Source organism: Columba livia, chromosome 12 (genome assembly GCF_036013475.1).
Source record: "Columba livia isolate bColLiv1 breed racing homer chromosome 12, bColLiv1.pat.W.v2, whole genome shotgun sequence".
Lineage (NCBI taxonomy): Eukaryota > Metazoa > Chordata > Aves > Columbiformes > Columbidae > Columba > Columba livia.
In genome coordinates this window covers 17,169,389-17,196,553 of record NC_088613.1, presented here as the reverse complement: position 1 = coordinate 17,196,553, position 27,165 = coordinate 17,169,389, and the positions used below count along the sequence as shown (strand labels likewise).

The 27,165-nt window shown below is 46.1% G+C and overlaps 1 protein-coding gene across 6 annotated transcripts in view; it reads left to right on the top strand.

The window, feature by feature from the left end:
* Positions 1-24,490, top strand: part of GRIA3 (glutamate ionotropic receptor AMPA type subunit 3) — a 147,643-nt gene extending 123,153 nt beyond the window's left edge. For 2 of the 6 annotated variants that reach the window (XM_065077975.1, XM_065077972.1), the window contains 4 exons: positions 3,297-3,544; positions 4,104-4,218; positions 21,131-21,378; positions 21,950-24,490. In XM_065077975.1, coding sequence (XP_064934047.1) covers positions 3,297-3,544; positions 4,104-4,218; positions 21,131-21,376 — 609 coding nt within the window. In that variant the 3' untranslated portion in view covers positions 21,377-21,378; positions 21,950-24,490. Of the gene's footprint in view, positions 1-3,296; positions 3,545-4,103; positions 4,219-18,937; positions 21,379-21,949 lie in introns of those variants that run through there. The other 4 variants (XR_010475727.1, XM_065077973.1, XM_065077974.1 and 1 more) reach the window with 4 other exon arrangements.
* The last annotated feature ends 2,675 nt before the right edge of the window (positions 24,491-27,165 follow it).

The following is a 27,165-nucleotide window of genomic DNA, read 5'->3' as shown; positions in this document are numbered from 1 at the left end:
TTTCAGCGCAGGATTTACAGTTTTATAGTTAGAAAGGAAAGAAAATATCCCTCTCTGAAAGTCTTTTAGGGGCTTCTGGGTTTTTTTTAAGGCAACTAGAGAATTGGGAAAAGGAAAATATTTGCTAAAAATATGATATTTCATTTCACCTTGTTGGGTCTTTGACCAGCTTTAGTTTCATTTTGTTGAGTGGGTGTAAAATATGTCTCCTGGGGCAGAAAATGCCCTTGTGCAATTCCGAGCAGAGCAGCAGGTTTCACAGCTCACTGGTGACACTGTCCCTTTCTTTAAGAAGCCTCATCGTAAATGGTTATTTTGGCCTCATTGTGGATTTAGGGGAACGGCTGCAAAGAGCAGCACTAACCGAGCGGGATGCAGTGACCGGAGCATCCTTGGGTCCTCACCCCGACCCCCCAACCAGGTGCTGGCCGCTCCAAAACCGTGTGCCCCATGCCTTTTATTTTACCGTTTCCCGGTCAATACCTGCTGTGTTCATTTCTAGCTTGCATTTTTGTCTATTTCTGCAGGATCAAACTGCATACTCATTTAGCTAATTTGATAATAACAAGATATTACAAAAATCCCACTTGGTAGAAGAAGAGGTGGGCAATGATCATATAGAAATGTACTGATTTTTATTAACAATATCATGCAAAAGAGTTAAGCGAAGGGAGCAAACTTTAAAGCTTAGGCTATTTGTTAAAGTTGAGATCCAATTTTGAGTCGTGGAATTTGTTTTTTTGAAGCACGAATGATGATGTTCACCATTTGCCCTTGTAGCATGGCACATGCTTTGTTTGGACTGTTTGCAGCCCTGAGCGTGCTGTTGGCACTCATCAGATAACTGTTATTATTAACAATGCACAGATGTATTGGCAATTGCTTTTAGGCAGTCAAGCCAGCTGGGAAGAGTGTGAAAGAACTTATTAAAGACAAATATTCCAGTGTGAGTTAAGATGAAAAGAAAAAGAAATTCTGGTTTATCTGTGTAATTAAAAGCACACTATGCAGAGGAAAACAAGGTAAAGCATACGTAGTGCATGCACAAGTTTTGAAGGCTAACCACATCAGCTTGCTGAGAGATAGAAGGAGTAAACCTGTATTTTACCTTCCTTTAGTCCCTTAGATGCCCATTTGCAAATATAAATGGGCAGGTGCGTTTGTATTATTTATCTCAGAAGCAGATGGAGGTTGTAAGGACAAGCACCTTGAAACTAGGACACGCCAGAACTGCCGATGCTCACGCGGTCTCGCCCGCCCCGCCCGCAGGGCACGGGGTGGTGGAAGCTGCAGTGCTGTGCCCTGGGCAGCTCCCAGCAGGGATGAAGGTGTGAAAGTGCCCACGTGCATCAGGGGCGCTGTTGGAAAAGCAGGAGACCCAGGTCAGTAGTCTCAGAGAAGGCATCTCAGGTACTGAGTGCTAATGCAGCCAGCAACGTGCTTTGGGTGCTGACCAAGAGCTCCGGCGAGACACCTCTCTCTCCTCAGGCAGGACCCACGGTCCCACCGTGGGCTGGGAGCTGCCCCTCTCCAAACCCAGCCATGCCAGGCTGGGGAGCAGCGGGCACAGGCTCCCGGCAGAGCTGGGCTGCCAGTTTTCTCCCACAGCTCTAGAGCTGTTGTCCACATCTCAGGCTATCCAGTGTTTGCTGTTGCAGGGGCAAGGCAGGCAAATGCCCTGGTTCCTTCTCTTACCTATGTGAGGACCGTTTCAGGCCCCATTTATATCCCCTCCACTACTGCTTCCCTCCCGGCGTGGGACAAACGCATCTGTACAGCCCATCTTTTGCCAAGAAATGATTGATTGAAATCCCTCTTGCTTGTTTTTCGCAGCCCACCACCCAGCCAGCTCCTGATGAAGCTGCCCTGTATTGTTGTCTCTCAGATTTCCTATTGTGGATTGGGCTGATTTTAATTGGTTTGCATTTTCAGTTGTTTTTCAGCTCATCAGGAAGGGTAATTAAAATAAAATCTTGCCCTCTGTGCTCCTCTCCATCAGTTGCAGCAACACTAGCTGAGCATGTTAATCTGAAGAACGGTGAAGGCAGGGCTTAGTCCCTGTGAAGTGTTTGGAGGCTGGTTGTTAAGCATTACATTATTCAAAACACATTAAATTGTCCTGAATGAGGAGGAAACATGTCTTGATCATCAAGCTGATGGACATTAACGGTCTCCTGCCACAAGTTTCTTAAATTTGAACTAGATTTAGCTACTGCCTGCCTCATTCCCATTCTGCAAGGAAAGCTGTGGACAGCAAAATGGCAAGGAGTAGGAGGCATAAATTCGAGATACCCACAGCTTGGACCAAAAGCCTTATATAAATCCTTTGGATTTCTAGACTTTAAAGAAATACAGTTGGCATTACTGCCTTCTGTCGACCAAGCAGGAAAGTTTAACCGGTAGTCCAGCATATGAATGCTTAAGAGTCTGGAGGTGGCTTACAGATCTGAGGGTGGTTTAAACGTTACTGGTAAGGAAGAGGGAGAAGGGGAAGTAACACATTTCTCAACATTTCCAGGTTTACAAAACCTGTGTGCTGAGCTAGAGGCTGTTAGGGTTGGCTCAGTCTCAAAATGAGGAAAATACCTGCATCACACACAAGCTAACTGCCAGCAATTTTTTCAGCTTGTGTTTGCTGTCTTTTGGGAAAATGTGAAACTGAATTTTGAAAGTTTGACTGTTGATTCATAAAGAATGTCGTAATTACTATTTGTACCCTCTTATGAGCATCACTGTTAGAAGCCACTAGGGCTGAGCTGGTCTCATAGGCCTGCCATCGCCGCTCTGAAAAGCAGGCTCCTGCCTTGCTGGGAACTTGCAATAAGTAAGTGTCAGTGTTTCTTAGCTGTGAGTCAGCACAAAAACCAAGGCTGAGGACGTGTGCAAAGAGGAGAGGCTTTTGTTGCATCCCTTAACCGTGATGGATGAGCTGGGGTTTAATATCTCCCTCTGGTTCAGCAGCAAAGCAGCATGCGGGGAGATAAACCCAGCGCAGAGCTAGAGCCGGGGCCGGGATGGGCTCACACCATCTCTCAATCTGACTGCCAGGCTGCCAATTATATGACAATTAGTAAAATAAATGTCTGCCATATGTTTCCCCCTCCCCAACCATTTTATGGTTTGGTCATTGTTCAAGAGGCAATGTGTCTCTCTCCAAACTACCTTGACTTTTTTATTTGTTAACATTAATCAGTTAGAGGGTCTTAATTGTACCTCTTATCTGGCTAAGCCCAAAGCTCTCAGCCTTGTGCCCTTCCCAACGTGGCTCTTCATTTCCCTCCTTTCTTCTCTCCCAGAGGTCAAAAATAGCCGTCTACGAGAAAATGTGGTCGTACATGAAGTCGGCCGAGCCCTCGGTGTTCACCAAAACGACGGCGGACGGGGTGGCACGGGTGCGGAAGTCGAAGGGCAAGTTCGCCTTCCTGCTGGAGTCGACGATGAACGAGTACATCGAGCAGCGCAAGCCCTGCGACACCATGAAAGTCGGCGGCAACCTGGATTCCAAGGGCTATGGTGTAGCAACCCCCAAAGGCTCAGCATTAAGGTGGGTGGAATAATATAACAATATCCATGTTGTTATAGTATTCCACCTACCCTGATGTATTGTGTTGTCATTTTCTTTCTTGTGGATTTTGAGGTAACTTTAAAGTTTAAAATCTTCAATATTCCATGGAGTTAAATAAGACGGTAAATTATGGTTTCGTTTATTTAATGCATCCATTTTTTTAGTGTTCTCTTCGTGTTGTCCTCTCTGATTGTTTGTTGCTGTTTTAATTTTACAGTTCAATGGCTTTTTCAATTTAAATGGTAAAAGCCGAGTTAACCTGCCATATGTGACGAATGTTAACTGCATGATGTGGTGTTCTTGTTACTTTTTTTCTCAAAGACGATTTCCCCATCCCGCACACTTCAGTTTTGAGCAAATGTTATCCTCCATGCCACCTTCCAATATTTAACCCTGTATTTACTGTACAGACATTTTGATAGCTCCACGTTCTGTGAAATTTTAGCCAATTTGTCCTCTTGTGCTCCTTTTTTTATACGTTACGATTTCCTAAGCATTTGTGCATTTTTTCTTACAAGTTATGTTTTATCGTTTCAAGAAATGCTGTTAACCTGGCAGTATTAAAACTGAATGAGCAAGGCCTCTTGGACAAATTGAAAAACAAATGGTGGTACGACAAAGGAGAGTGCGGCAGCGGGGGAGGTGACTCCAAGGTCAGCCTCAATGTCACCACAATCGGGTACCTTAGCAAAGAGTAATCGGCAAGGCTGTTATCTTACTTCTCAAGGAAAAAAAAACCCAAAACAAGACACCAAAAACCACACAGATTGAATAATTGTGGTGGGGGAAAATGAGCCATTTGCTTGCCCAGTAGCTCTTTCAAAGAAACAGTCTTATTTCGTATTGTTGGGGGCTTGGTCAAGTTTGGAAACCTTATTTAACTAACAGATAGTAAATCCAATGTTGGTAGGACCTACACAGAGCGAATCAGTGCTTGTGACTGTACAAGAAACCAGTGATCACATCTGGCAACTGTACTAACCTCTGAGGCTTTGGTCCTTCTCCATGATGTAGCTGTGATGCGGAGCGGTTCTTGAGAGGCGTTTTCGGCAGGATCATCTGTGCCAGCACAGACCTGGAGGCAAGAGTGCTGCCTTTTCCTCTGCTCTGTTGTGGAGGGGTCAAGCAAACCAGTATCAGCATGTGCTGCTTTGCTGGCCTGAGCTGGTGCCAGCAGGGCCCCTGGGAAGGCTGGGCTCTGGGGAAGAGCTGCCTGGGGGGTCTGTAGCTGAGGGAGAGAAAGGGGGGCTGCAACATGGGGTCATCTAATCATAGCGTGGGTCAAGAGACATGAGTTAAGCAACGTCACCCAAGAGAAAACGTTAGGCAGAGATGGTAGTCACCTGTTGATGGTAAAATAGTAGCAGTAACAGTGATGTATAAAGAGCTAGAGCTTGCAACAGGCCAAGCTGAAACAAGAGATAGGTTGTTTGCAACAGGGAAATGTGTTGATGCACTAAAATGGAAATGAATATGAAGGAAAGAGGTTTGGGGAGTTTTGCCTAGAATATTCCAGTGTCACCTTTTGTGCACCACTGAGCAGTCCCTGCAGGTGCCTGTGCAGCAGTATTATGTGTGTTTGCAGTGCTTTTGAAACAGATGTGGATTCAAATCCTTGCCGTGGTGACAGCAGCGGCAAAGCTGTCACTGCCTCCTGCTGGCCTGAGGCTTCCCCGGGTCTTTCAGGCAGCCTGGATGGTAGCGAGACTCTCAACGTGGGTTTAATGAGCTCGTGTATTGCAAAAGTTAACTAACGTGCTTTGATAATGCCAACCTTGCCCTGTAAAACTGGCCATTTCTGCAGCCTTTAGCCTGGTGAGAAAAGCTCTAGCTAGAGCAGGCTGGATACTACTGGTCACCTTGGGTACAGGAACTGCCCAGAAAATTAATTTAAAATACATTGTTATACCGAAAAGTACTGATATTAATTTTCAGAGTGACACTGTCCTACAGCTAGTAAAACTGGTTCCTTAAGGAACGATAACTCCTAATATCTCTTATAAAATGGTTGAGCTTTGGTCCAAAATCAATAATAACAGTATTTTCAGTAAACCACAGTTTTGGACTATTACTGCAAATTACTGCTGCATTCTATTAATAAGAATTACTTACAGTTGGTTACGTAGGAAATTACTCAGCTGTTCATCTCTGATGCTGGCAAAAGCCACTGTGTAATGATAAAGGAAGGAGAAGCTCTCGAATTCAGGCTTGTTCAGTAACTGGAGGTCTGCGGTGCTCGGCAGCAGCCTGGAGATGAACACGAGCTTTTTTATGCTTTCTAGCTCTGCTGCTCATCCTTCACACAACATTTTTTATAATGTGATACTCGCCAGTATATTAAATGTTTAATATTCTCCTGGGATCCAGCACCGCATTGTCTAATGCTGCCTCCATGAAAGAAAACTCTTTGTACAAACCAGCTTCAATGAGCTTCATTGCTTTGAGTTCATTGAATTAAACCCAGCCAACTAATGCTTACAGCCCTAAGGAAGCTAAAAAGGATTTTTTAAATGGTCATAATTAGGACGGGGCCATCCTTCTATTTTTGCTTGTGCTGAAAGACCTTTTACAAAGAGTGATAGCATCCATTAGCGAACCTTTGGCCCTGGTCAGTGAGTGCTGAGTGGTGTCAGGTGTGCCGTGATGCCATGGACAGGTACCCAGTGAAGAGGGGAGAGGAGCTAACGTGATGACGCATGTTTTGCTGGTTTAATCCATATATCACAAAGCACTGTCTTTCTGCAGTTTGCCATAACCTGCTGTGCTGAAGGACTGCTTGTTTGTTTGAGCTACGGACATTGGCTCTCAGGGGCACAGCTCAGCTGGCAGGAGTCCCTGGGGAGCAGAACATGGGTCAGTGACTTCCTCCTTGTGGGGAGAGAAAATCCCACAGAGACTAAGCTAGGGGAGGCTTATTTTTAAGTTGTTGTTTCTAGAGATGTGGTAAATCAAAGGGCTTTATTGTTACGAAATGGCTTTTCTTTGAGGTGGCGTGTTGCGCACTGGGTGCTGCAGGCTGCAGTGCTGCGGTGTTGCAGCAGACGGGCAGGTGCCCTCCAAGCGGCACAGACCCCATCATCGGCCACCGAGGTCAAGTTCAGGCTATGCCTCAGTTCCCAGAGCCCCCTGCCCTCACAGCAGAGATGAGCACTGGTGCTGCCCTCACTGCCTGCATCTCACTGGCCTCCCGCTCCTCCTCTCCATCCTCCCACCAGAAGCCTGAGTTGCCCTCATCATCTCATCCCATCTCTCCAGTTAATTGTTTATATGAGCAAGGCTTCATTTATAGAGCATTTCAGAGGAGTCGCTTGAAAACTGTTCTTTTTTTCCCTTAAAGGAAGTGGTAGCTGGGAGGAATGGGAGGACAGGGGTGGTGAAGGTGCCTCAGGGGGGGATGCAGACCTTGCACCCCATCACACCGGGTGGCACAGGGACCATTACTCTCTCAGGGCAGCTCTCTCTACTGGCTAAGCTGACAGACCACCTCTCTCGGCTTTGCCAGTAGAGACCCAGGCTTGGGAAATGGCTGCCCCGAGTTTGTAATCAGCCGCTTCCCACCTCCTGCCAACAAGTTGTGTGTAGCTGCGAGTTGTTGCAGATTGACGGTGCCGGTTTCTGAAGCTGAATCCCTGTGTGCAAACTGATGATCTAGCTTGCACTGAGAGCCAGAGGTAAGTGTGCAGCCCATTTGCTTGTGCCTGTGCCCATCATTGTATTGCAGAGGACCCGGTGACCCAGCAAGTGGCCTCCCATGCTCATCCTCCCCGCGGTGCGGTGTGCGGTTTGCCTGTGCCTGGAGATGAGTGATTCTGAGTTGTGAGTTCACCTCCCGTTACTGTATTTTCATCACCACTGGAAAACTAAACAGTGACTTCAGATTTTGCAAGGACTTTGAGTCTTGCAGCATGAGAAAGAAAAGGTATTCAATTGACTTTCTGCAAATGTTTTAATCTGTTTGCTTACACAGACTGTACAGTTAGTCCTGTGAGCATCCCAGGCTCCTGGAGTCCTCTTGTGATTTGAGACTAAAGAGATTGTGCTGTTTTAATGAGATTCTTTTAAAGGCCTCAGCTGACATATGTCTTGTTTTCAGTGCTACCAGTAGGTACCGGCGCTGGTGTGGAGCAGAGGGCCCCGTCTGCCCTGCCGTGTCTCAGCTGGCGGCACCGCCCTGGCCGAGGGAGTCCCATTTTGGTAGTGCTCCTTGTTTGAGATGTCTGAAGGGGAACGTGCTCCACCCATACGTAATTTGTCTATGATGCATGTCAATATATGTGGGCTGACTTGGCTGGTACAGACATTCTGGTACATGCATCAAAATTAGTTCACTTAGCTCTCCTAAACGAGCATGAATTTAGGTTCATCTGTTTGATTCATGGGAAAATTATACCATCTTCCAGTTCTCCTATACATGTGAGCTGAGTTCTCAATCATAAGAGAATTCAAAATAGCAGTTATAAAAAAACATATTCCAGGAAATATGTTACAGTGTATTATGAGTTTGGAAACTAATTATTTTGTTTATTATACAATCCTATCGTCTCAGAGCTGAGTGATGGCTGAATAGGAATTTAACAAGCAGTAGACAAAAGGGGATGCAGACGGCAGTAGCAGGCTGAGTGACTTAAGTGAAACTAATTATTCAGTTGCATAGGAACAATTTTCTGCTAAGATAAATTTCGGTAGTTCTGCTGTTGATATGTTTCTTGTGTTATACCTTCGTGGTAACACTTAATGACAACTAACACAGAAGGAGATTGTTTGAATGCAGCATCTTGCCAACTTCACACGCCAAGATTCCTTGCTAATTATTTGACTTGATTACTTTAATATATTCTCTTTTAGGCTAATATCTCTTTTGGAGTACATCTGTGAAATGACATGTGATGTAATACTACTCATTTTTTGGGTGTTTCTTTTTAATCGTAGGATTACTTTTCTGGCCCGCTGGTTGGGTTCTGCCCTCAGAACCACGCTCCATAAAGCATCGCATTCCCCAGCGCTTCTGAGCTGTGAGTGTGGCCATTAGCAGATGGGATTTTTTCCCCCATTTCTCTGTGCTATTTTGCTTTGATACATTTTCAGCACAGCCGTTAGCATTTGCAGCATATTTTTTTTTAAGTGGCATATTTTTAGAAGAAATCTGTTATGCATTATTTTAGATGATACCTGACATTTAAAGAGCATGATCGCCAAACGTGTTGTGCTTTAAAGAGAACGTTTGGGGAAATGGCTATCTTAAAAAGATGCAGCACAATTTATTTGAGCGATTTGTTTGAAATTACGTTCATCGGTATGAATTTCCTTGCCATCTATTCTATAGGCCTGGGTTATGAGCTGGAAAAAGATAAAACGGCTGGTCAGAGCCAGTGATAGAAGCACAGAGCTAATTCATGCTCAGAGTTAGGAAAGTAATATGAAATTATTGTATTGCGCAAATTAGTGACAAAGCAAAATAATACTTTAAAAGGAAGACATCAGAATGTTTAATTGACAACTATTATTTTATAGCATATTAAGAAATAATACTGTGTATGTTCTGTGTCAATAATGAAGTCTTAATGCTCTAGGAGTTCACTGGAGCATCTCACTTAGAGCATTGCCAAGAAGGGCAGAGAGCCTGCTCTGGTTTGCAGAAAAGTCTGAGCTGTTGTGCAGATTGTTTGAGGTGTTTTCTTGGGGATGTAACTAGGAGACTCAGAACGACCATTGAGATGAGCAGGTTGCCCAAGCTGGTGGAGTCAGGGCTGGCATCGAAGAACCGGGAGCCGTTTTGTTTTGCCTGTATCGCCTTTGTTTTGCCCGTCTGGTGGGCTTTGCTGCCTGGATGAAGCTGGACCTGAGTGTGCAAGGAGACGTGCTCGTGCGGTGTCACCCGCGGCGGAGCCGGCCCCGTGCAGCGACACGGCGTCCTGCCCTTATGGCCGCCAGAAATCTTAGAGACTTGTGACTCATGCACTCCTTTTGATAACACCTGTGGTGCTTAACAGTTAATTTCCGTAAATTGTTTGCCTGAGTCATTTATCCTGCATTGTAAGCATCAGTATGGGAAAAGCCAAACGCCTAAGGACTGGCAAAGGAAAAAGGAAAAGCAGCAGCTGGAAGTGGGGCTCCCAGCAGATGAGCAGGACCCTTCCTTTGAACATCTCCCAGGGGTCTGGGCTTGGCTGTTTCTTCTTTATTGGTAACTGCTGGCACTTCACACACAAAAGAAGTAAATGCCTTTCTTCTCCTTCAAAGAGATTCTAATGTTTCAGCAGTGAGCTGGGGTGGACGCAGGCACTCTTGCTGCTCCAGTGGATTGCTCTGCACTGGCCAGCACTGCAATGGGTCAGACACCTCTAGCTTTATAGAAGCAACGTAGTGGTTCTTTGAATGTCTTGTGTAGCCTTTGGACTAAGCAGTACTTACCTGCAGCCTGCTGGGGAGCCTGAGAGCAAGAGTTACAGAAGAAGCCATCCCAAGAAGAAAATAAATCAAAGAAGATGGGGGGAAAACTGGATGCGTCTAGACACAAGAGCAAGAGAAGGTGAGGTGATAGCCCGCACATGAGGTAAGTTGAGTTTCTTGCTCATATCCATCCAGGTTAGAAAGGATCCAGGCAATGACAGGAAGGATCTACGTTGCTGTTTCAGATGTTGCAGGTCTGAGTGTGACATTAAGCATCTGCCCTCCCTCATTCTGCCTCCCTGTTCAGGCAGCTCTTCCTCCCACCCTCTCGTCACAAACGTACCTCAAGTCTCAGGCATTGCCGTAAATGAACTATAGTCACTTGTTATGACTTGCATTTCCCGATCCAATGGGCGTGTGTTATTGCATTAGCACTTGGCACTTCTATTAAGTTATGACCCTGTTAGTACAGTTTAATTTATTTGAGCTACATTTATGAAACATATAAATATACTTTCCTAGACACAGTTGCTGCTGCCAAACACAGGCTGTAAACTCGCTGCAAACTTGCAGCTTCAGCTGGTAGCACATCTGGCTCCGTCCAGGTGTGTTCAGAGGGTGTGCAGGTGTTACAATGGCATCATGCATCTGTGTGTGTCTTCCACAAATACAGCATCAGTTAAAATACCTGAATTTAAAATGCATCATACCTGGTTACTGCAAGGAAAAAGCCCACAGATACCTCAAGGATACAGTGGTTGCTCCAACTTGCCTCTAAAAGAAAAAAATAAAGAAACCTTGGACTAAACAAAAGAATGTTATTTATGGAAAGAAACAGTAATGAAGACTAGAACTGGTAGGGAGAAATATTGCAGCTACTAAATACTCAGCAGTAACCAAAAACAACCATCCCGATAGACCTGTTCCTGGTGACGGAGATGAGGTTCTCAGGGACATGGGGCAGTGCCAGGGGTGGGTTATGGTTGGACTTGATGATCCTGAGGGTCTTTTCCAACCAAAATCATTCTAAGAATCTATGAAATCACAACACAAACACATTATTATAACTACTTTGTGTGCTGTTTCGTAGGAAAGATTTTTGTCGCCCTCTGACACTGTTCAGTACCCAAAGGCACTGAAGGGGAGTCGCAGCCCCACTGCTGGTGATGGCCATGGGGATTTATTGTTGTGCCCAACACCTCCGAGCTGTCCCAGCCATCAGCGTGCAGTGTATTTCTCAGGTGACTAGGGGGTATAAGGGGCTTGAGGTGCCAAGTTTTAATCTTCTAATTTTGAAAGCTCTTTTGTCTTTTCAAACTAGATGGCTTTTGCATTTATCCCTTCCTGTGCTCACCCATAAAGCATTTCAATCCCTCAAATGTTAAGTCTTGTAGATGTACAAGTTCTGGTAATACAGGGCAGGGAAAAAATGGTGCAGGTCTGAAATGGCAGCAAAGAACAATCAAGTGTTCTTTCCTTAAAGAAGAAATGCCTGGTGTTTATTCCATGAATATTAAATGTTCAGTGTGAAATACAGAAGGCCACTTTTTGAGACGGAAGGTAACAAATAGGAATAGTGAGTGACCATATGTTTTTATGTCCATATTTTCAGGGCTCTGTTCACTCCTGCTTGAAGTACCAGGTAACTCTAGTCTTGAAACAAACATTGTGGGTTTTAATAATGAGCCCATTTCTATCCGTAATCTTTGCCATCCCTCACACATGGGTGCATAGCAAAATATGAAGTTGTGGCATGGAGACATTGCTAAATTGGTAAATTATGACAGGCAGATAGATCTGATCTCGGAAAGAGCAGAGTGCTTGGACAATGCATTCACCCGCAGGTTTTGTATCTAGCCACAAGTTATTTCAGTAACAAGGTCTGACAAAAAGTCCATTCAATAGTTACAGATGAGGCTGGGATTTATAGACCTTGGGGGAATAAAGTGCCTTATTTGATTTAGATGTGTCTTTAACCTCAAGCAAGGCCCTCTAGAGAATTATGCTGTATTTGGTGTCTCTTCCTGGATTGTTTCTATCTTTATATTTTAATGATACTAAGATGGTTGTTAGTGAGATTTTTATGGTATCCTGTCAAATTAAGCAGAGAGCCCAGGCTGGATTTCTGCATTTGTCAGTGCCCTGTGCTGCACACGCCAGCGCGGGGATGTGTGGCTTTGGGGGTTTCTCTGCCTTGCTGCATGTGTGGGGCTGAAATCTTGGTGCAAAGCAATAGTGCAGTCGTTCGGGGTCGTTCTCCCTGTGCCCGTCAGATATTTACCTCTCAGAGCATGGTAAAGGTGACACTTCCCATATGCCTGCAACAAGCTTCGCACTCTGCTTCCCCTGAAATTAGTGGAGATTTGCCAGTGATACCAACAGGAACAAGTAATGCCGTATTCTCAGTAGTTTTGCTCCAGAGGATTTTAGGAAGCGTTTTGAATTAGGAACATGCTTGTTTCTTTGTGCTTTAGTCCACTTGCCTTTCCTCTGACACTACGAGGTGGATTTTAGAAACCCAAACATTTCATGTCTAAACTCTGATGTTACAACGTTGTTGACTGGGTTGTACTGACATCAGCAATCCCATGGATGCTACAGCCAACAAGGACAACTTCGGTCATAAGAAACAAGAGAAAAACTCCTGCTGCAGAAGTGAGAGCATTCTAAATAGGTCACATTACTAAATTAAAGGATTAGGTAAAAAAAACAGGGATTGAAAAGCAAACAAGTCAAAAAACACTTTAAAATGTACTAACCAAGACCTGGTACCACCATGGACATTTGCCTTCTTCATGTCGCTGGGGTTTGGATGGGAAGTGAAGAGCCCGTCACAGGGGACGCAGCCCGTGGACTGAGTGCAGCCCAACTTGGAGGGAGGACATCACCCTTCGTTCATCCTGCAGCCTTCACATGTGCCAGTGCCCTCCTGTGGCTTTTTGTTGCTCTGATGCCATAAATCAGCAATAGACCTGGCTTAGCCAGATATTAAACCAGATTTACAGTGGTCCTGCACCCTTGCAGTGTCACACAGCTGGATGCCTTTGGCGCTGGGATGTTGCCTTCCCCGAAGTACGTGCAGGGGCACGTCACAGCACAAACAGCTTTGCTGCAAGTACCGCGTCCCTCGTCATCTGTGCCTCCACTTCCACAGCGCTTCTCCAGCCAGAGTTATTTGACATCTGATGGTGAAAAAAAATGAGAAAAAAACACGTTAGCAACGACGTGGGATTTCACGTTGTGGCAGATGCAGTATTAAGCACATTGGGAACTCGTGTCTTTTGGCCTTTTAGCTGAACCTGCTTGCAATGGATGGGGCTCCTGTTGGCCATGTTTACCTTATGTTTGGAGCCAGCGTCCATCTGCCTTGTGAGGAGGATCCCCGTTGCCACTGGCCTTAAGTGTCTTGGCTTCATCACGGAGTGAGGCCTGTGTCCCCGGATGAGATGGCACACATCGCCCCCCGGTGCCATGGGGCTGCAGACGTCCTGCCTGCACAGCACGGGAGCAGCCACCGAGCCCTTCTGCCCTGGGGACCGCTCCTAAGAGCAGCGGAGCTGGGGGGGTTGGAGCGCTTGCCCCATGATTGGCATCTTCCCAAGACAGCCAGGCAGGCAGGCGTCCCCCCCAGGGCTGAGATGTTGGTCCACTCTTCTGCAGCTTGTTCTTGGCTATCCTGAGCCTCGGCCCTGGGCACGAATGGAGTTTGAAGACCAGAGAGGAGCTCTCGCTGCTGATGTTGTTCTTGCATTCCTTCAGGCTCATGGGTGATTTCTTCACTCTCTGTCCCCAAAAGAGCTAAATTTGGACTCTCAAGATGCTGCAAGCATCAGTGCTGGGATTCCTGAATTTGGAGGGAGAGTTAGCCAGGGTTTTTAAACTGAACCCAGAGCTTTGGGGACCTAGTTCAAGGGTGAGATTTTAAAGAGAGGCTGCACATCGTTTTTAAAAAATCATTTCACTCCATCAGCCTCGTCCTGTTACCTGAGCTAACAGCACCAAGGGGTGCAGCAGGACTTTTGGGCTGGTGTCCCCAGCCAAGTGAGGCTGAAATGCAGTGGGGAGGAGGCCCCAGAGCCACTAGGCAAAGGGCGGAGGTGGTTCCCTTTGAGATAGTACCACATTGCATATGGAAAAAGCCTGGCACTACTTGTTTTCTAGCAGTCACTGATGGCTGAAGAAGGGAAGGAAATGCTGCCAGCACCTGAGCGGAGTCTTCTAACAAACGAACCAATAAACCCAACTGCTGAAACAGCAATAAAACCCACCTGGGGTTTTAGGTCCTAGGTGTAAATAATGTTTGCAACTCTCTGACGAAGTGAAGCATGTGAGGATAGATTTGCATTGATCTTCTTAACGTCGTGCCCCTCTTAAATAAATCAACCATAGCAAATGGCTTGGTTAGCCATTGGGGGCAATAGTATTCAGTATGAGGCACCCGGGACTGTTTCTCTAGGATCACGTCTTCTCATCGTTTGTAGATGGCAGCAAAAAAACAATCTTCAATTTGGTAAAGCTGTCACACAGATCCAGCCTCACATGGATAAGCCTGTATCAGCCAAACCTACTACATCTGGATGAAAAGCACAAGCAAGCAAACAAAAAAATCCTTCTGTTCTGGTGACGAAGAAGAACACTGCAAGTTTCTGCCCAGGAATACCATCTGATGACATCCAGAACACTGACATGCCCATCCTGGTTGCCTCAGTTCGTTCTCTTGGGCATACAGAGTGCAACAAGAGAGCACAAGCTCTCAAACCTCGGAACATTTTTACTTTGATAAAAGCAACCAAACTACTAGAGAGCTGGGCTGGAAAACCACACAAGAGGAGATGAAAAAGAATCATGCCATAAATTAAAGGCAGAAGAAAAACAGCTGAAGCCACCCGGGAAAGGGCTGAGGACCTCATAGGATATCCTGTGCAGCCCAATAACAGCAACCTAATTAAAAAAGCAGCTGGAAACAAAATTATCCAAGGAAAAAAGATGAGGAAATTGAAGTCTTTTGAGATAGAGACTCAGAAACTGATCAAATGATGCTCTGAGCTGTTTTGGGGCAGCACAGCTGCCCGGGGAGGCAGGTGGGCAGCTGGGACACAGCCTTCCCATGCAACCCTGGCAAGTCATTTAGTCTCTCTGTTCTGCTGCCTCTAAGGCAATTAAAAAACAATACCCCCCTCAAACAAGCAGTGCCAGTGTGAGCTATGAAAAACCCCACACTCCCAGAAGAGCCCTACACTTCCCTCTGTAATAGCAAACAAAGCACTTTGCAACGTGCTAGCCTTCAACCTGCCGGGATGGGCAGGGCTGGTGCTGCCCAAGAGCCTTTGCTGGGACGGCTGAGCTGCAGTTGAGGCATGAGACAGAGGATTCGTGTTCCACGTGTGCTGCTGAGCGCTTGGCGAGAGAAACACCACGATGCAGATGTGTCCTTCTGCCCTTCCATCAGGGTCTCAGCCAAAGCCATGCCTGACTCTGCCTGTTAAATTGACCCAGAGATGAGCAATTGGAAAATGTACCAGCAGCCAGGCTCATTTTTCAATATATTTACTTAACTTTGGAATTTGAGAGCCGAGGAGCCCATCTTGCAGCAGCTCACATTGCATCCCCGCAGATGCAGCGCTGGACCGGGGGCTGCAGAGGCACTACCACACCTTCTCCCACCGTCAGCTCACTGAAATCCTACTGCACAGGGGAGCATCTCGTGCATTAAGAGGTCTTGGGATTAATTTCCTGGAAGCAGACAAAATTGTTCCTTAGGACTTTGTTCAAACAAGCTGCATTTCATGCGCCACAAATTAGTGCTTTTCGTAGCACATGGAGAGGGCTTCTTCACTCAGGTACGTGCTGTTCATCCCAGCAGATCAGCAGAGCCGAGGGAGGCTGGGACCTGGCTCAGGAAACCTCCAGATCTGTGTGCTGGGGGCACAGGACGGGCTAAGGCAGGGCAGGACAAGCACCGGCTGCTGCTTCGTGTTGGTCTTTCCTTCCCCAGTCCTCTCTTACATGACCAGCTCATCTTGTACCGCTATCCGCTGTCCCCATGTGGGGCGGGATGGTGGCAGCCCCCGGCACAGCCGCATCCCAGCACAGGGACGGCTCCGCCGGCAAAGTGTCGCTGGGCCCGATGCATCCAGCAGCTCCTCAGTGCTTGCCTGTCCATCCACTCTGCTCCTCCTGCCAGGACAGATGGACAGAGCAAACCACCTTTTTCCTACCCGGGCTGAGGTATTGCAGTACTTCAGCTGACAAACAGGGCCATGACAAACAAGTGAAAACCCCACTTTAGGCAAATTCCCATCTGTTTAGTTAAGATAATTTTAGTTTACTACTTTATATTTTTTTTTGGCAGTTACGTGTGCACAATTAGCTACAATCTTGGCTTTAAAAAAAATAAAGCACCCTAATTAGCATGTTAAGCCTCCTCATTTCCCAATACTGTATAATGTTGTGAAAGCTAATCTATAATGTATTGGATGTTATGCAAATTCTCTGTACTCCATATGGGGTTTATAAAGGCATGCAAATTAAAAATAGTGTTTGGAATAGGACTGGGGGGAGGGGAAATTTGCACAATAAAATATGTGGATAGGAGAAAAGGTGTTTATAACCTTCTCCCTATTGTTTGTGTATTCTCAGCTGCACAATGCTTTTCAAAGCAGAGAGATGTATTGCATAAAATCTCTCCAAATTGGATAGTTTTTAAATGAAATTTAAAATGAGAGCACTGTTCTCTAAGCAATAATCCATACCACTCTTTCTGCTGGGGGTTGTAACAGGCTGGTTAAAGACACTCAGCTTTCACTGACTTGCATTTCAATAGTCTGAATCATGCACAGCTTCTTGTAGTGTATTTGCCAGGGTGTCACCAAGGGCCTCGTCACAACACAGCTGCGCAGGAGGGTCCATGGGGGTGGCTTGGCCAGCACCTGGCCGGTCTCCATTGGCATAAACCAACAGGGCAGGTGCATTACCTGCTGCACCCGGGGTGCTTACAGTGTCCCTCTGGAGCAGCTTTCATCCTGTTTGTGTTTTATAGCCCTTCCTATATGTGGATGCAAATGTAGCTGGGATACAGCTGGCTTTTCACGATGCCACGGGATGGAGGGGCTCCATGCCTACTGCCACAGCCCAGCCAGCAAACACGTCCCGTCCCATGGGGCTTGTCACCACCACCTGTGTCCAGCTGAGTGCGTACAGTCTGCCCTGATTGATACTTAATTGGATTACAGCTGCTGCTTAAAAATAGCAATTTTGTAAAAATAAAACTTTGGCTTTTGTCAAAACGAGCCCTGTGCAGACCAGAAGGATGGTGCTGCCTTTGCCTGGCCAGCTGGGAAGCTGTGCCAGCATCACTGCTGCTGCGACCAGGGACCAGCAGTTCACCCATCTCCATGGCTTTTTTTGCTTTCTGTGCTGGCCTCGGTAATGCCATGCTGGGTCACGTTGGTGCAGCCCATGGGGCATCCGTGTGCAGCCCATGACCTGCCCGTGCTTGGCCAAGTGCAGCCTGTCCCCCGCCACGCCCTCTGGGGTGGCCCCTGACTGCCACTCTCCTTCCAAAGGGCACATAGCACCTCCAAGGGCAGCACTTTTCAACATCAGCCATCTCAGAGGCAGCTTTTTTTGGGCTTTTTTTCTCCAGCTGCTTTTTGCAGTATCTCCATGCTGCGGGCACGGCGGGGTTCAGCCACTCCTGCTGCTTGAGGGCTGTGAGCCCTCCCAAACTTTGGCCATGTAATTAAGCTTGTGCTTAAGGTGTTTTGTATAGGTTGCGCTGCTCCTGAGTCTCTTCTGCTTTGCAGAGCCGTGCACTTCGGGCAGGGTTGGGAGGGAGGCAGGGAGCAGGGAGAAGTGAGGCTGGGGCAGGACGTGGGCTGAGCTCCTGCCCGGAGGGACTCCAGCGTGGCATGTTACTGTTTGTGCTGCCGCAAGGAGCCCAGTGTTGGCCCATGCAAAGTGCCAAAGCGTTGGCAAGGATAAGGAGCCATCCCCTTCCTCCCCACCTCCTGCCCGGCACGGCCACGGGCATGAGCTTCAGGAAGGAGCAGGGATCAATGCTGTTCTCACAGGAGCAGGAACTGAAGCCGTCCTTAACAGAAGGAACCTGTCTCATGGAAACAGACAGGAAAAACACCGAGGCATCCCGGAAGGAGAAAATGGAAATTGCAAAACCCAACCGAGGGCTCCACTTGTGCCCCTTTTCCACAGAGAAGGGATGGGCGAGCCTGGGTGCCCCTGGGCTTGCGGGCTTTTAGTAGCACCAGAGTCAGCAGCTCCCTTCACCCTGCCAACATTTCCCACCCTGGGCACTTCCAGCCAGCATTTCCTCGTTCACTGATTTGTTTTATAAGGGTCTGCATTTGCTTATTTTCTGCTGCAGTTCCCTGGAGCGGCGGAGCTGGGGATGCAGCAGCTCCGGGGAAGAGCAGCCGCCGGCACCGGCAGGAGCTGGAGAACCAGGGAAAATGCTGTGAGGGCTGCGGAATCTGCTCTCTGACACCCACCCTGGGGTGTTTAGCTTTGCAGACGTGCAGACACACACACGCACCCCACGGCACGGGGTCGCCCGGGGGCCTGGAGCCACAGGTGCTGTTTTACCGTAAGAAGCCCCAGTTTCTGGTTTGCCAGACTTGCTGTCTGTTAGTGCAATTGGAGGGGTCCTGCTCGATCAAAGCCACCGCAATCCGTAAAGCTACTGTGGATGTCTGTGAATGCACCAAACTGGGAAATTGGACTTGCTTTGTTTCTAGAACCTTCATTTAACAGTGAGTGCCGATTACTCAAAGCGATATGGGCAGGACCTGGTAATATAGCGTTGCTCTAGAATTAACTTAAGGGGATGATCCAGTTGCCTGCAGTGTAAATACTTTGTGGCCAGGAACCCTGCTTTATCGCTTTGTATAGTTTTAAAGTAGTTTAAAGATTGAATAACATAAAATAACATAATATAATGTTATTTATGTTATTTCCCACGTGAAGAACTCCTGTAAACCTTGCAGTATTGAAACTCAGTGAACAAGGCATCTTAGACAAGCTGAAAAACAAATGGTGGTACGATAAGGGTGAATGTGGAGCCAAGGACTCCGGAAGTAAGGTCAGTCGCTGAAGGTCTTTTTGTACTGATTAGCAATCACATTTTGACCCACTGTTTGTTTATACAAGGAATGACTTTCAAAAGTTGATATTTACGTTTTGAAGGTTGAAAGAAAAGAATAGAAAAAAATAATTTAAGTCTCTGAACATGACAGCATTTTTCTTTTATGCAGTGACAGACTGTAGTTGTAAGTATGTTTTACTATTTGAGTATTTCGCTAGAAAAACATGGAAAGAGAAGCCCCCCAAAGCCTCGCAAGCTGGTATCTCATTTAAATGTGCAAGTTTCAGCACACTCGGTGTGTATTATTCAGGCCAGCATCTTTTCTTATTTTTAGTTTTATTGAAAAAAAACACATTTTTATTTCAAAATTGTGACTTAGATTCTCTACATGTCAGTTTGGGAAACAGCCACGTGCTTGCTAAGGGTGGACAATTTCAGGACAGACAGGAAAAAATGCCCTTCTTGCCCTGTTTTCCAATTCAGTTTGAAATCGGTTTGATTAGGAAAAAAAAACTAGAAATCCTATTGGTAACTCATTGCATCAGTATTGCAAACTCTTTTTCATTCTGCTTTGGACCTTTTTGCTGCTGTGCTGCCCTGTCCCACCCCAGCCCTGCTGCAGGGCCAGTGCAGACCCCAGGGGAGGTGCCACCCTGAGGTGACAGGTGCATCAGTGCCATAGCTGCACGCTCAAATTGCGGGAAATACTTATTTACACCATTCAGTTGAAGGAAAACACTGAGGTTTTTTTTTTTTAAATGCTTATAGAGCCCTTGAGGAGCAAAACACCATAAAAGTGCTGGGCTTGTTGGAGTGAAGGACATTTTCAAAGGCACCAAGAGGAGGAGAGATGATGCTCCAGCTGAAGTCAGTCGCAGTTCAGTGCCTGACTCCCCTGGTGCCTTTGGAACTGCTCTCTGTAATCATTCAAACAGAAAACTATAATTTGGAAGCACCCTCTCGGTGTTGGAGGATAATTTCAAGTTCCATTGAAGCCAACAGTAGAAATTCATTTTCGGCTGGGCTGGAAGTCTCATAGGGCATAACCCTGTATCTGTTGTATGAGATAAGTTTGGGCTCATGGGACATCTGAACGCACAGCAGCTGCAGAAGGAAACTGTAATTGAAAAGAGGTGTGTAAATGAGTAATAGCTTTAGTTTCAATGGCAGGCTGTTTGCTACGACTGCACCTGTCCAAACTGCCTGTGAAATGCACAGACACTGAAGAGGTAGAGCATTCCCGTTTCTGACTGTGAGCAGTTGTACTGTCCCTGGAAACACTTGGAAAGCAAGCTCCATGTCCCCCGGGCACAGCCCCGCGCTGCCTCCCGCTGCGGCCGCGCAGCAGCAAAAGGGTTGCAGCTCTATTTAACTGGATTACAGAATCCCGTTTTTAAAAATGCAAGCCTTCTCCCACATCTGACATGTACTGAAGGAAGGTAGACCCTGGCCAGCATTTTTTGTGTTGCAGTGACTGGCTGCATTCAGTAACTCACTCCCCTTTGCTCACTGAAGGCGTTAGTTCAGCTCAGAGCTCTGCTGCCTGACCTTAAAGTAACTGACCATCTTCCTAGGGTGTTTTTTTTTTTCCTAAGTGTTGAAAAAAAAGATAGATAGGTTTAGCAGCATCTCAATAATTTTATCTACATTCACCAAAACTAAGTGTGCAGTGGTTTGGGGTTTTTCTTTTTGTTTTATAATGGCCTTCCGTAAAACCTGCTGGTTTACACAGCCGCCGCTGTCCCCAACAGAGCTTTCCCAAGGTGCCTTTGCCACCGGAGGTGCTCGGCCATAGTCAGGTTTGCTCCAGGATGCTGAAGGCCTGGGGAGGTCAGTGGCCAAAACAAATCTCCTGTTGGCAGAATCAGCCGGGGTTTCACCCACCAAAGTGTGGGAGACGGAGCAGCCGCTGCTGCACAGCCCCGGCTGCCGGGGACGGGGGGACAGCCCCGAGCCAGGAGCGGGACACCAAGCGCCACCAGTGTAGTTATTCCAGCTAGGACTAAAGTAGCCTGTTGTCTGTCTGTCTGTCTGCTCCTCGCAGCAAAGCTAACGGCGTGGCTCGTTTCCCTTAGGACAAGACGAGCGCTCTGAGCCTCAGCAATGTTGCCGGGGTGTTCTACATCCTGGTCGGGGGCCTGGGCCTGGCCATGATGGTGGCGCTGATCGAGTTCTGCTACAAGTCTCGGGCCGAGTCCAAGCGCATGAAACTCACCAAGAACACGCAGAACTTCAAACCCGCTCCCGCCACCAACACCCAGAATTACGCGACGTACAGAGAAGGCTACAACGTGTACGGCACAGAAAGTGTGAAAATCTAGGGGTACGGCGACGGGCCGGGAACTAACAGCCGCTGGGGTTTCTTTCTTTTTCTGCTGTTTTTAAGCTGTGCGTGATATTTTGTTGACTGCTGCCAAAAGGGCTTTTCAAACGTCAGCTGGTGGCAGTTTCAGAAGATAAGGCATTGAAATTTCTTCCCTGAACAGAAGTAAGCCTGGTACCATCCCATATTACAATAGAACATGCAATAGCTGGCCTCATGGGGGAGTAACTCTCTCTCCAGCATTGTGCTAGTTCAGTATTGTGCTAATCGCTTTTAAAAATACTGTCATCAGAATTCGCATCTCTCTTGCTAGTGAACTCTTCCCCTTTGTTTTTTTAAGCTATAATCACGTCAGGTAAGTACTTTTAGAAAATCTCAAAAAAAAAAAATCTACAATAGAACAAAAAAGTCTCCACTCGAGATCGTGATTTCTAAAACATGAAAAGTAGAGTCGAATTGCTGAAAAACGGCTCTGGCAAAAGCCGGTTGGCCCATGGCCCACACGCTGTGCCTCTGCCCAGGCTGAGCTTCCCTGCCCCGCGGTGACAGAATCTTTCTGGTTTTATTGTAGATCCTCACCCTGACAGCACGCAAGAGGAGGAGCAGCAGAGAATGCGGCTACTTCACAGATTCGGACCACCTGAGCCAGTTGTACTCTCTCCGAGGTGTCAGGCATGACACGAGTTGATGATGGTGCAATGTACTTTTAATAGGAAAAACTGATATTTTTTTTCCTTCAGTGCCTTATGGAAGACTCTGAGACTCACAACAATGCAAACCATCACTGAAATATTCTTGCTTTGCCTGAAAGAAGAAAAAGAAGATAAAAGAAAAGAAAATAAAATAATAATAAAAAAAAAAGAAAATAAATAGAAAATAAGAGAAAGAAAATGGAAAGGAAAGGAAAGGAAAGGAAAGGAAAGGAAAGGAAAGGAAAGGAAAGGAAAGGAAAGGAAAGGAAAGGAAAGGAAAGGAAAGGAAAGGAAAGGAAGAAGGAAAGGAAAGGAAAGGAAAGGAAAAAGGAAAGAAAGAAAAGAGAAAAGTAAAGAAAGAAAAGAGAAAAGGAGAAGTAGTAGTACTGGTAATGACATATTAGTATGGGGGAAAAAAAGAATCTTGTAAAAACAAAAATCAGTGCAACAAAAGCCATTCTTTGATACCACTGCACAGTAAATGAACTTGTGTCCTGGAAGCAAACCGCAGCCGGTTTCATCAGCCACCCGATCGTATTGAATTACGAAACTCCTCCTGACACAAAGCCTCAGAATCTGCTGCGTGCGAACACAGACTGGCCTGTCACTGCTTGTCTGAGCTGATGTCAAGATGTTTCAGTATTTACTTACCAGTGGTGTGATTTATTTTTTTCTGAGCCATTTTAAACACTCCAGCTAACTTGAGCAGTTCTGTATAGCAGTAAAAGCTGTAACACCTGACGAAAAGAATCTGTGCGTTAAAACCAGCTAAGGTCAATGACTCTGAACCTGTAAATCCAACAGAAAGTAATTTGTGGAACTGCATGTCTTGCTTCCAGATCAGTAAATTAACATATTGGGAAGGTAGCTAAAGTGCGGGCAGAAAATATTGCATTCCATAGTTTTTTTTCTCCTATCATCAGGCATACCTACAGGTGCTTTGTTAAAATGGCAATGGGTGGCTTTATAAAAAAAAAATTAAAAAGCTACTTGCTGTTTAGGTTCAGACCATATATCTCTTTTCTTGCTGTGCATTTGCTTTCTAATTCACTGTTCAGTATCAAGCAACAAAGCAAGAGAAGCGCAGGTTAGTTTTTCCCAGGCCTGACTCCGCTTCGCCCCAGTCCCCTCCCAGCTAGCACTGTGCTCCGCTGATGCTTCTCGGCCGTTTTAAAACAGATGTGAGGAGAGAGGATAGTAACTCAAATTAGAGCTGCAGTTCCAGAGTAATATTAAGCGATCTAACGTGGCTCCTGCTAGTACTGTTCTATTATATCAGCTCTTGTTTCGCGGCTCCCGGGGAGAGGATGCTCCTGTGTGCCGCGGGCTGGAGTCGCCAGTACTCACATCCAGCCTCCCAGCAGCAGCCTCCAACCTCTGCCTGGAAACTACTTAACTTCATTTAAAAATAAAATTAAAATAAAAAATAAAAAAAAAACAAGTAAAAGACAAAATAAAACCGTCAAACATATTGTCAACCACAGGGGAAATGTTCAATGGAATATCTGCATACTAATTACCTCTAATCGACAATATGTATTTTCTGTAGTTTACTGTAGAGTTTTATTTCATCAGTAACATACAATGAGAAAGAAACTCATTTAAACCAGTCTGACCCTTAGGCGTTTAGTTTGCTGATGATAGATTTGAACTTTTAATAGGATTAAAAAAAAAAAAAAAAAAGGATTACACGAGGAAAGTCTTGTTAAAAATAAGTATTTCCAACAAAATGTAATATAAAATCATTTTAAAAGTTCATAGGAGAATAATTTATTGTTCGAGTTTTTAACAAGATATTGACAAGGTATTGTTTTCATTTTCTGTTCATGAAACTGTGATTTCTTTTCCAACTTCTGAACGCAGCCCCGTCCCCAGCGCGGGTGAGCGAGCGCCAGCTGGGCGCTTAGGAGTTGTATTTAAACAAACATTTTTCTTAAAAGCTGTACAAAAGATGTATGTTTATCAAATCCATTTTTAAGAGTGGAGGCTTCACACTAGTGAAGGGAGTTTGGTAAATGGTTCGATATTTTTTAAACTTGCATGTAAAGCTAAAACAAAACGTGTTGAGTGCTTACCAATTCTGGCTACCAACTTCAAGCTGTTGGAAGTTCGGCAGCAGTCTCACGATGATTTGTTTCGGTATACTCTTTTCATTTGTTTTGCTTTGGGGGATTTCAGGGTTCTTTCCTTTGTCTTTTATTTTTTTTCCTCTTTTTTTGTTTTTTGTTTTTGGTAATTTAAGTTCCTATTTTCAGTCGTTGAAACTGCACTTCAGTGAGCAGAAAAAAACGCCAAGCAAACTAATGGCTGTAAAAGCATAAACTGCATGTGTGGGCATCAATTACTGAGCCTCATTTTAATGAGGTGTTGTACAAAGAGTTTTAATACATTTTGTAAATAAAACTGTAAAGAAAAAAAAAGAGCCCTTTGATCTTTTCATCGGAGGAGATTCCCAACCTACTGATGTCCCTTGGGCCAGGCAGCCCTTGCTCTCTTTATGTGGGATGCTCCATGGGTGTTTCATTTGGGGATGGGTGATGCCACCGATGCTTTGTCCATAACACACAACCAAGGACATTGCTGGGAAATGCCTATTTCTGTTTCAGTATCCTGCAAACAAACTGGTTTCTCGACGAGTGAAGCTGGTTGATTTGGGGCAGGTCCAGGGGCACCCTGGTGGGGTGGGGGACGGGCAGGGGAGCCCCCCAGATGATGCTGTGCCCTGCCCTGGAGTGGGCAGCATGGGTAAATAAGTTATCCAAATGTTGACTATACAGGTGTATTTTCCTGCAGCTCTTGCATTTTCAGCAATGCTTTTTAAAAATATCTTGACCAACATTGCAGCCAATCCCGACTCTAATTTTTTGAGGGTACCTCATGCACAGTTTGGTTCGTCCAAGTCACCACAAACTGCAAACAATACAAAGTAATCCTGGTATTAACCAGCCAGTGTGCAAGCTCAGGAATAAGCAAGGGCTAAGTAAGAGCAATAAACAGCAATCATTTGACCCTAAACCTTCCTATAGGCTGAAGGGCTGGTGTTGTTTTTGGGGGTGGGCAGCACTGTGTGGTGCTGGCCCAACGAGGGTCACGCCGAGAAGCAGATCCTAGAAAAACAGGTGTTAAGTTTTATTAATAAATATATACCACTCCAAACAAGGCAATTAGGGAATAATATAACCAAAAACATTTGAAGTAGTTCAGTTTCCGGAGCCATCAGTGGAAGCAAAAGGATCTCTACACTGTTCCAGTTCAGATCTAATAAAAAAGCCAAACCTGTAATAGCTCCTCCTCACAGCACAGAGCAGCTCTGACAACAAAATAAAATAAATAATCAGCTGTAATATAACCCCCAATGTATTATTATGGCGTAGTTTCCCTCCAAGTTTTTGTGCGAAGCAATGCGACTTTTTTAAAAAAATAATTATTATTTATGGTTATTAAAAATAATAAGTCATGGTTATTAAAATTAAATTACAACATTTATTTGGTGCTCATATTCATCATTTCAGTCTGGAAAATTGACTCGATTTTGCAGGCAACAATACGTAAACAGGCTCTGGATAATGATAGCTCTATTCAATTAAACTAAAGGATTTAAGTACAGAGATAATATTTTCATGGTTATTATAAATTTCAAAGTAATATTGACTGAGAACGTAGTAGATCTAAAAATGGTATCAGGGCGGACGGTGCTCACAGCACCTCCTGTGCGGTGCCCTGTGGGGAGGCGGGTTTGGCTAACCCCCCCCACACCACCCCAATCCTGCTCTAGCTCTGCGCTTGTCATTTCTTAGTTTCATCACCTGTCAATGGTAGGATTACTGAGGCTGGTTTGTACCAAGGCAGCATCCCTGCAACAGCATCAGCAAAAGTGCTTTGCAGCTTACCGCAGGCGCGGGAACGGGCACGGGCAGCAGCCGCACGGCATGGCCAGGAGCAGCTGGACAACGTGCCGGTACCCAGCGCAAAGGAGCTGCGTGCACACTGTACAGGCCATGGACAGCAGAACCCTGCCCCTTCCTCTGCCAGCCTTTCCACTGCTCTCTGCCGCCTGCTGTGGTGGGCAAACCTCGCTGGCAGCACCCACATCGCTGGTTTTGCTGGACGCCGTGGCGCTGGCCAACTGATGTGCTGGGCGGCTGACACAAAGGGCAGGATAACGAAGCATGCACACACCAAGTTATGTATATATTGGGGTTTCTAACACTGAAGCATTAGCCCTAAATTATTTATGATGACTGTGGCCTTTTAGGATGACAGGACATCTTACAGAAGAGCGAGAGGACAAGTTCCCACTCTGCAGCAACCTGTAATGAGAGGAGCTGGGTGGGGAAAGCAGGGAAGGTGCCATGAGGAGCGAAGTAGCACAGGGTGGGGAGAGCAGAGCCGAGGAGGCACAGAGGCCTCCAGCAGCGCGTCATTTCCAGCTGGTGAAGAGGCTGCTGACATCTCCAAGCAAGCTGGCAGAACTAACACCTAAAGGTGAACGCTGAGCCAATTTGTAGCAGTAGACGAGGATCGAAACCAAACTAAGCAGTGGCACCTGGCCTGCCCTGGCAGGCACTTACAGGGGATTCTCCCAGCATCCATTTTTGCTGCAGTTTCAGGTCTTTGTTACCTTATTCTAGTTTCATGTGGTGTGGAAGCAGCAGTGAGGAGCTGAATGCAGCAGCAGCAAACAAGCTGAAGTCTAAAGGAGGCGGCTCTGAGGAAGGGCTGGGAAACATGGCAGGTGATCACAGACCTGCCGGCTGAGCTGGTGACTGGTCCACACCGAGTTAACAGGGGCCCATGCAAGGGTCCCGGCCTCGGTGGCAAGGAGAGGACAAGGCACATAAAGCCTAGGAGAAAAAAAAAATGCACAGCACAGAACTACCACCATGATGCTGGTAATGACTGGTGCTTTAGATGATGTTTAGCACATAAATAAAGTAATTGACCAATTAATGAGCATGTGGCAGATGCTTGATACGCTGTAATAAGTAGGGAAATGTATGCTCTAACACAAGACATTGGCAAAAGGAATATAAAAGCGGAGCTGCAGTCTGTGCAGAGAGCAGGAGCGGTGCCCGTGTTCCAGCAACGAGCAGTG